Source organism: Epinephelus moara, chromosome 9, assembly GCF_006386435.1.
Source record: "Epinephelus moara isolate mb chromosome 9, YSFRI_EMoa_1.0, whole genome shotgun sequence".
Classification (NCBI taxonomy): domain Eukaryota; kingdom Metazoa; phylum Chordata; class Actinopteri; order Perciformes; family Serranidae; genus Epinephelus; species Epinephelus moara.
This window is the reverse complement of record NC_065514.1, coordinates 4,176,036-4,186,525: the sequence shown is the minus strand read 5'-3', so window position 1 is coordinate 4,186,525 and position 10,490 is coordinate 4,176,036. Positions and strand designations below refer to the sequence as shown.

General features: G+C 44.8%; 1 protein-coding gene across 1 annotated transcript in view; it reads left to right on the top strand.

Moving 5' to 3' along the window:
- Nucleotides 1-359: 359 nt before the first annotated feature.
- Nucleotides 360-10,490, top strand: part of myo5b (myosin VB) — a 52,217-nt gene continuing 42,086 nt past the window's right edge. The window contains exon 1 of the mRNA XM_050053753.1: nt 360-804. Coding sequence (XP_049909710.1) covers nt 778-804 — 27 coding nt within the window. The 5' untranslated portion in view covers nt 360-777. The remainder of the gene's footprint in view (nt 805-10,490) is intronic.

The following is a 10,490-nucleotide window of genomic DNA, read 5'->3' as shown; positions in this document are numbered from 1 at the left end:
TAATTGATCATTTATAAATTCTCTCTTTTAACACTTTGTCAAACACATCAACTGTGTCGCACAACAAACAAAAACACCGGACGACACGTGTTTAATATGTTGTTTTCCACCTGGTCACAGGCCGATCACTCTGTGTATTGATCCTGCGAATGATCGATGACGTCACGTCACGTGACGCCTCAGGACCGTCTGTGGGGTCGCGAGCCGCAGGTTGAGACCCGGTGAAACTGCGCTCCCATGAGCTTGTGTGTGTGTGTGTGTGTGTGTGTGTGTGTGTGTGTGTGTGTGTGTGTGTGTGTGTGTGTGTGTGTGTGTGTNTGTGTGTGTGTGTGTGTGTGTGTGTGTGTGTGTGTGTGTGTGTGTGTGTGTGTGTGTGTGTGTGTCAGCCAATCAGAGTGTGCGCGTGCTGTCCGGAAGTCCTCACTCTGCGGCAGGTTGTTGTATTTGATTTAACGGGTCGTTACCGACTCTTAACGCGGTGGATTAACGTGTGTCGCCGCTGAAACTGCGCAGTGTGGTTACCGGAGGCAACAGCTGCCGTTACCGGGGAGCACGAGGCTGACTGAAGAGCCGAGGCTTCACCGAACAAACTGACCGAAACTCCGCCGGGAACACCTGCCCGCTCCGCCCCGCGCCGCGCCGCCGCACCGGGGACATGCGGACTCAAAGTTGTCCGGTTGTTTAGACGAAGAAACTTCCGGTTACACGGATTCTGATGGATTCTTGATGGGAGCGACGGCACGAGCGTAGTTTGTTGGTCGGTTGTTCGGGAACAAGATGTCTGTGAACGAGTTGTACACAAAGGTGAGTCCCTGTACCTGAGAAACACTCTGACGTCACACTCAGACACACAGACTCCATTCAGAGCTCCGTCTGATCAAAGCTGCAGCAGGTTGTTCCAGCCGGACTCACCTGACCGCGGCGGCTCGGTCACGGCTCGTGGTGACAGGAAGCTGAAATATTAGAAAGCTCGTGTCTGTGTGGCGGGTCATGTGTGAGCCGGATGTACCGGAGGACCGGGGACACGGTGCCACGGTTCTTGTGTCCAGTCGTGATGTGAAGGTTTTTGTCACAGGCGACGCTCTGCCTTGAATTTACATATTTTTGAATGGGGTTCAGCACAGCAGTAACAGGTGCAGGTGCAGGTGCAGGTCAGATTTAGATAGTTCAGTGTTCCACTTTATGATCTGTAATCACTCCCAAACATTTTGTGTCATATACTCTTTTAATTTCAGCACCATGTAAGTTCAGTGTTATTTCACAGTGAACCTAACACCAGCCAACACCATCACTTTACTTTGATTTTCATTCAGTCAGAACTTATTAACGTCAAACCGTTTTTAAAACATGATCAGTTCCCTTTTTACTGGTTTTAATAACTCTTTCATGTCCTCACCTGAACACGATAAATCTGTATCGTCAGCAAACGTTACATATTTCAACATATTAGATACAAATATCATTTGAATAACTGAGGTCCCAGTACTGAACCCTGGGGAACACCACAGTTACTCTGCTACGATGGGATTCACTGTTGTTGTAGTTTTACAATCTGATTCCTGTTTATTTAAATAACTTGTTAACCAAAGTTGTGCCACGCCTTGTATAGGGCTGGCCGATATAACGACTGTGTATGATATATCGATATATTTTAAAGCAAGATATAAATGTGGACACTGTTTATATTGATATAGGGTCAAGTTGTGTTACATGAAGTGTACCAGTGTTCATCTCTCCTCTGTCACACACTCCTCACAGCTCCGCCAAAGGAGGTCACGTTACATAATTCAGCTCCGTTACAACTCACAAGGTTCACAGACATGTTTTCCATACAACATGCTAACGTTATTAGCACAAGCCTATGGCATTTTACATTGTATAAGCTAGCCTAGCAGCTAGCAGAGATTTCCTCTGCTTATATTTCAGGGAAATGGTTTCAGCTTACAGAGACAGACAGGAGGTCTGCGTCACTGTGACGTGGAGTTACAGTTCTGAGAAGGTGCACGTCAGGCTACGGCTCTAAAAACTGTTGTTGGAGAACTTGTGAATGAGTGAGGGAGCGGATATAACAGGGTCGTCACTATTATGAATTTGAACCACTTCAGCCATTTTCATTTGATCAGGAGAAGTTCCAGTGAGACAGGATTTATCACACATGACGGAAACGCAGTCAGTTATTCTTTGACATGTCACCACTATGACCATCTGTAGAGTTTTCATTGTTAAACTTTCTGACCACTTGTGAAGTCACCGTTTGATGTGATGATGTTTGAGTTTCATCAGCTGGGTCAAAGTTGTCTCTGTGACATCACGTCCACCTTAAATTCATACAGACAGCTAACCTTTATGTTCAGGACACATCTGTGAAGCTGTGTTACAACATGTTGGATAGTAGGTCCTTCTGATGTCACAGTGATGTCATCAGACTACGGTTTGTGTGTTTGAAGGATGTGTCTGTTTACCAGGCAGATGAGAGACACTGTCCAGGTGCATTGTGGGACATGTAGGACTGCAGTGTGATTGGAGTTTGACCCCTGCTGCAGTTTATATTTCACTACAGTGACAAAGTCGACGTCTGCCTGATGAACCTGCACACGTGTTTCTAATGAGTGAAGGTGTGTTTGTGTCTGAAGGCAGAGGACACGGAGACGCCGTCATGTCTCAGCGTGTTTCCTGTCAAACACACCATGTTGATGATTAGTTGGGACACTGTGTCAGAATATATACAGTGAGAATGATCAGTGGAGGAAGTGACACATCCTTCTCCTCAGGAAAAGTACGAACACACCACGCTGTAAAAATACTCAAAGGTCAAAGGTCAGTTTGACATTTCATTTAATGCTTATTGATTCTCTCCCTCACACAGACACTTTAAATGCACAACAACAAAACTCAGAAATTATGATTGTTATTATCATTATTATTATTACTAACCATAAGAATCACCTCTGCACTTGTGGCCGACGACCTGGAGTTGTCTCGTCTTTATACCAGTGACACGTCCTCAAAACACTCCGTCAAGTTAGACTACCAAACCCAGCCATGCTAACGCTAACTGCTAACGCTACTCAGCTGTGTGCGTCTCCTTCTTCGTCTTCTTTTACAGCAGTGGGCTGGTTGGTCTGTTTGCAGTCCACCAGGAAACACAAACTACACTCTGATTGGTCGAGACGATGCGGCGAGGACACACTGCACCACTTCAGAGAGTCAACTTTTTCACAGCACAGTTCAATGGTATGTTAAATGTTTTAACTCGACGCCGTGACGTTGGGCGCAGGAACATGTTCTCACAGAATTAAAAGTGAAGAATAATCTGAAAAACATAAAAACTCAATTATTAAAATAAATTAGAAAACAACTTTAGTCTTTATCAAAGAAGTCGCTAATTAATTTTCAGCTGTACTTTCATCAACTGTTGGATTTAATATTCTGTAAACTTTTCTTATGTTTTTTATACAGAAATCTGAATCTGTAAAGAAACGACAGCTTTCAGATAAAATAATGTAGTAAAAAGTACGACGTGCGGACCAACACAGTCTCACTCACAAATCGTTGAAATCTGGCGCTTGGTCAGTGACTTCTGGCGTCCTTTCACGTCAGCATGACACACGGCCAGTCGCCTTTGTAGTTTAACGGCAGCCGGCGGTGTCGGGGGGGAAATATGGCGGGACCAGAACGCATGTTAAGGAAAGAGTGAGCAGGAAGGGTGGGTCCAGCAGATTTGATGTTCAAACTGATGAACTTTATTGTTCTCTGTAAATCTACACTGTGCAGCAGGTTTCATAAAGTAGTGACAGCAGCGTGTTTCCTGTCACTGTGTGACATCATCACCTTTTCTTTGACCAACACTCAGTCAGTGTGTCAGAACTAGCCTGTAAGAGGGAGGAGACAGAGAAAAACCTAACCAGCGAGCAGGTTAGTTCACAGACTCAGTTGCCATGGTGATTGACTCAGAGTTTGATTTACTTCTCTTTCTGGAACTGAAAACCCAGAGTTTCCCTCATCTCAGGCTCAACATACTCAGAGTTTTCACTAAACCCGCTTTCTGGAATAACTCTCTGACACGCCCCCCCCCCCCCATGATGTCTGTAGCTTTTGAGGATCTTTTGGTCTACTTCACTTTGTCAGGTAGGTCCTATTTAAGTGATTTCTAGATTGGGAACAGGTGTGCAGTAATCAAGCCTGGGTGTGGCTACAGAAATTGAACTCAGGTGTGATCAACCACAGTTATGTTTTAACAGGAGCTGGGGGGCAAACACTTTTTCACACAGGGCCATGTAGCTTTGGATTTTTTTCTTCCTCATTAATAAAACCCTTCATTTAAAAACTGCATTTTGTGTTTACTTGTGTTATCTTTGACTAATGTTTAAATTTGTTTGATGATCTGAAACATTTAAGTGCGGAAAACATGCAAAAAAGTAAGAAATCAGGAAGGGGGCAAACACTTTTTCACACCACTGTATATATATATATATATATATATATGATGAAAGTATGTAATGTATTGGTGTAAATATACTCCAATCCCCACATCATTCGGGCTTCATATATGTATATATATATTTATTTTATTCCTGACCCGCTCTGATTTTATGGTGTCTTGTAAGCCCATGAGGGCGAGGCATAACCACATGACACAATAACAACAATTCATTCATTCATCCACTGATATAAAACAACAGGGCAGCTGAAACTGGTCACTGAGTCACAGTCAGCTGATCAGAGAATCTGCAGCTTCAGTCTGATTCAGTTGTAGTGAGTCAGATCTGTGGAGGCGGAGCTTTGTGTAATCCTCCTCCTCCTCCTCCTCCTGGTTATTCTTCATCATTAATGGCCACTTAAATCCTCACAATAATCCACAGAGCCATCTGCTGTGTTCACGTCTGAGACACTTCTTGCGTTCTGCGCTCCACTTGAGTGTCCACTGATGTATCAGCTGATCAGATGACATGTGATGACATCACTGATGTCAGGGGTCGCTGTTTTTCTGTCTCAGGATGAAAGCAGAGCTTAAGTTCAGACTAACTGCGTCCCGTCGTCCTGACGACAACAGAAGATAAGTTTGAGACAAACAGAGATCTTCTGAGACGTTGCCGGGACGAAGGGACGCAGTTAACTGACTATGGACGTGTCAGAGGACGCAGCCCGCTGTTTCCTCTGATGATGTCACACTGGGAACGACAAATCTGTGATGACATCAGCAGGAGGAGAGCTAGTTAACATTAGCTGTTAGCAGCTAGTTAACATTAGCAGCTAGTTAACATAAGCTGTGAGCAGCTAGTTAACATTAGCTGTCAGCAGCTAGTTAACATTAGCAGCTAGTTAACATAAGCTGTGAGCAGCTAGTTAACATTAGCAGCTAGTTAACTTTAACTGTTAGCAGGTAGTTAACATTAGCAGCTAGTTAACATCAGCTGTGAGCAGCTAGTTAACTTTAGCTGTTAGCAGCTAGTTAACATTAGCAGCTAGTTAACATCAGCTGTGAGCAGCTAGTTAACTTTAGCTGTTAGCAGCTAGTTAACATTAGCAGCTAGTTAACTTTAGCTGTTAGCAGCTAGTTAACATTAGCAGCTGGTTAACTTTAGCTGTTAGCAGGTAGTTAACTTTAGCTGTTAGCAGCTAGTTAACATTAGCAGGTAGTTAACTTTGGCTGTTAGCAGCTAGTTAACATTAGCAGGTAGTTAACTTTAGCTGTTAGCAGCTAGTTAACATTAGCAGCTAGTTAACATCAGCTGTGAGCAGCTAGTTAACTTTAGCTGTTAGCAGCTTGTTAACATTAGCAGCTAGTTAACGTTAGCTGTTAGCAGCTAGTTAATGTTAGCTGTGAGCAGCTAGTTAACTTTAGCTGTTAGCAGCTTGTTAACGTTAGCAGCTAGTTAACTTTAGCTGTTAGCAGCTTGTTAACGTTAGCAGCTAGTTAACGTTAGCTGTTAGCAGCTAGTTAATATTAGCAACTAGTTAACATTAACTGTTAGCAGCTAGCTCGGCAGTACAGTGGTGCAGTGGTTAGCATTGTTGCCTTACAGCAGGTGGGGAGCTCCTCTGTGGGGAGTTTGTATGTCCTCCCTGGGTCAGCGTGGGACCAAACTGCTCCTCGTCCTGCGTCCTCGCAAGCGTTACAAGCTGACATGGTTTTGTCTGTTCAGGCGCCCCAGGTCAACATCACATGGTCCAGAGGGCTGAACACAAAGACAAAGAGTAAAGAGAACCTGGAGCACTTGGAGGTCACAGCATGGTGAAGTGAACCGAACTCAGACCACCTCCACAGCAATCTGAGTTCTCTTGGAGTGTTCACATGCACAAAAAATGCTGAGTCACCACTCTGAGTGTGTTTAGAGGGCTGAAGAGGACCCGAAATTCCTGATTCTTGACTTTAGTGGTTGCTGTTGAGCTGTTGTGTTCTGATGTCACTGCCAGTGGGCGGAGACTTCCCTGTTAACACCTCTGTGTGTGGAAACATGAGACAGACGTCCAGATATTCATTCATTCATTGTGTTTTCAGTGTGAGCAGTGAGGTGAGAGCTGCATGTTGTTAATGACATGAAACATGATGACCAACCTGTTAGACAACCCCCCCCCCCCCCCCCCCCCCCCCCCCCCCCNAACCCCCCCCCCCCCCCCCCCCCGGTCATTGTTCTGGAGGCTTTGTCTCGTCAGGTGTGAACAGGCTCTCACAGCTCTGCACAGGTGATCACCTGAGATTCAGGCTCTGTGAGGAGGTGATTTGGCATCGATTCACAAATGTCAGTAATCTACATGTTTATTAATGACATGATGAAACTGGCAGCGCAGCACACGCTCATGTCTCGTCGCTGCAGGCTCGTCTTCATTTAACGTCTAAATAATTAGATTAACGAGGTGAACAGGAAGTTTACTGTGAAGACTCACCATCACTGTTAGCGACATGCTAGCTGCTAATTAGACGTGTTCACAAAATTCATGCTGCGGTACATTTTTATGGCTCCAGAGGGCGCTGTGTTTTCAGGCTGTCTGTATGTCCACCTGATCCTTGTGGAGACGACATGATCAGGACGCCCTGCGGGAATTTCTTACGATACGGACAGAAATCCACATCTCTGTATTTCCTACATGTTGAGCTGCAGGTCAAAGACACATCTGAGCGTCAGGAGCACTTTTATAGAAACACGCTGTGATCAAAATAAAATGCAAAGACAAGCTTTTTTCACAACATCAGGGTTTTCCCTGGGTTTGTTTGAGACCAAGGTGACAAAGGTCTGTGGTGGGGGACATCTTGACAGTTGTACTTTTAGATACGCCCCCCCCCCAATTAAATATGAAAGTAGGCCCCCACATGCTTGAGCTTCACACTGCTGACTTGTATAATCAGAACAGACATGTCCTGTGATTTTCAGCCTTCTATGATTATCAGACATGTCCTGTGATTTTCAGCCTTCTATGATTATATTTACTCTTTACAGCAGGCCCATCCTGACAGCTGAGAATATTACTGTCAGGTATTGTCCCCCCTCTGTTAAATATGAAAGGAGGCTGAAAATCACAGGACATGTCTGTTCTGATGATACAAGTCAGCGGCCCTGAAATGTGTGTTTCTCTTCTTTAATACATATTCTACATCTCGGAGATGACGAACCGGGATCTGACACAACACTGGAGGGAGAAGCAGGTCCGTGAAGCTGTGCGCCGGACAAAAAACAAGCGCGTCGCACCGAATGCGCACTGCAACGGTGTCTCTTTGGGTTGTGAGTGCGCATGACGTGTGTCTGCATTGAAAGTAATGGGTTTGTGCGCGCAAAAGACGCTACATCTGAGTGCCCCCCATGCAAACACACACACACACACACACACACACACACACACACACACACACACACACTTTAACCAAGGCGGTGGCCAAAATCACCCAGGCGGCCCGCCTTTGTCTTAGACAGGCAGGGACAACCCTGGACATGGAGATGAAACATGATTTTAAAGGTTTGCAGCTCAGGACACTAAACTATAAAGTTAGTTAAGTTTAGTTATAAAAGGTTTGGAACAATTAAAAATCTTAGTGGGCGGAGTTAAAAACTTGTTTTCCATCTGTCGGCCTTTCAAATGAATCGAGAGCTGAAAATGATTTTAATATTTTAATCATATTTCTGCTCAGAGCATCAACAGAGAGGCCGAGGGAGGGACGGAGACAGAGACACTGTGTCCTACTTAAATAGCCTACGTCTTGTGCATGAAATGACCTTTATCAAAGGTCTGTCTTTAACGTTATTTATTCTGCACGCTGATGGAGCGAGGTCACAGATTTCTTTCCCTCATGTTTAACATGTTTCAGTGAACTGAACTTTGAACCTGGTGGCCTCATTAACCATCGTGTAACGAGTTAGCTTAGCGTAGCTGCCTCTCAGTGTGTCTGACTGCAGCAGGATGTTGTGGTTTGGGGGTGGGTGGGGCAGACAGCATGTTTCCTGTCCCTTCCTGTGGGCTGCCATGTTGACACCTTTATATTAAACACAGTTTAAGATGCAGATTTTACTTCCTGATGTGACAGGATGGTTCAGAGAGGCGTTTGGTTCGTCATGCGTATCCAACACACGGCCAGGTTCAATATGAATACATGTATTGTTACAGCCCTAATGCTAATGTTAGCATGGTAGCCCTAATGCTAATGTTAGCATGTTGAGCTAACAGTGAGAGTTACAGTCAATCAACTGTTTAACTCCATCACAAGAAACTGAACCCTGCATCTGTGTGTGTGTGTGTGTGTGTGTGTGTGTGTGTGTGTGTGTGTGTCCGCATTCCTGCCGTTGTCTCCTGCTGAGTTGCTTCTCCATGCTGACGAAATGCTGCGCAGCCATTGGTTGGTTTGTGACGGTGTCCCAGATAAACAGACAGAGTGAAGCTGATGGGCTCCTCTGATTGGCTGCTCTGGAACATGAATGGAAGCAGGATGTCTGAGTTCACAGTCACAGTTTGTCTCTGTATCCACCAAAGAACTGCGTCTAACCATCAGGATCATCTTTGATCCATCTGACAGTCAGTCAATCAACCAATCAACCAATCAATCAATCAATCAATCAATCAATCAATCAATCAATCAGTACGTGTGTGACATGTCTGTCTGACACAAGTTTTTTCCTCTCAGCTGAGAGACAACCACAGATGTTCCCATGTGAGCAGAGTGAAGTCCTGAATCTAAAGATAAAGATTTAATGACTCGTTTATTCTGATGTTTTGTTGTTTTATTCTTTAGCACAAACGTCACACAGGTCAGAGAGTGGGACCACCATGTCGTTGGTGAGATTAGTATTAGTGCATTAGTAAGAAGCACAAGAAAATTACCTAAAGAACTGTAAAAGAAATGTAAAAAAAAAAGAAAGGACAAGAAAAATCCTGAATCCCTCCTTTATTTTTAATTATTATTATTATTTATTTATTTTTTTTCTAAGTCATCCATTGTCTTGCCGTTTTCAGGACATTTCTTGCCAAGTTACTTCTTAGCTTTTCCCCATGTTTGTGAGGAAAATCAAACCACGATGTGACGAGTTGGTCAAACCAGATAATGAAACTAAATCCTGGGTCAGTTGAAGTGGCGCCATCGCAGAGCCCTCTGGTCAGCTGATCACATCACTGTACATGTAAGCTCTGGCGCCACACTGTGCGTCTGTGTTTCTACTGTCAGAGCACATTTAGGAGAGAATTCAGCTCCTCAACATCTCACACTGGAGGAGGAGAAGCTTCAGTCGTCACTGACAGACGTCACTAAATCCTCCTGAATCTGACACACTGATAACATGATGTCATCATCTAATCATAAATCATATTTCTTCTACACACACAGAGGGTGTTTCAGAGAAAAGAGAGATGGCAGTCATCTAACACACGGACACACCTGAGTTAAAAACAGACAGATGACATGACAGGTAGACGGAGAGGAGGAGGAGGAGGAGGAGGAGGAGCAGCACTTTATGAAATATGTATTTTAATAACCCACTGAGGCTTGTTGTCGATGAGTGCAGCACACAGCGCAGTGACCACAGGAAACTGTGTTTTTATTCAAATGACTCTGCTTTCACTGATGCTCATTTGCATTAAAGCACCTGAAGCTGATGATGTCATCACTGCAGGTTTGACTGACGGGATGTCTCAGGTATTTAACAACTAACGACATGAAGCTGACTTCCTGTTGTTGACGAGCTGCTTCCTCTCGTCTGTTGGAGGGAAGTTCAGCCTGTGTGGAGCTGACGAACAGCATCCTGTTGTCATGATGGTGTTCTGTCCCTCACACAGGCGACACACAGGCGACACACAGGTGACACACAGGTGACACACAGGCAACACACAGGTTTCACACAGGCGACACACAGGCAACACACAGGTGACACACAGGCGACACACAGGCAACACACAGGCGACACACAGGTGACACACAGGCATCACACAGGCATCACACAGGTGACACAGAGGTGTCACACAGGTGACACAGAGGTGTCACACAGGCGACACACAGGTGTCACACAGGC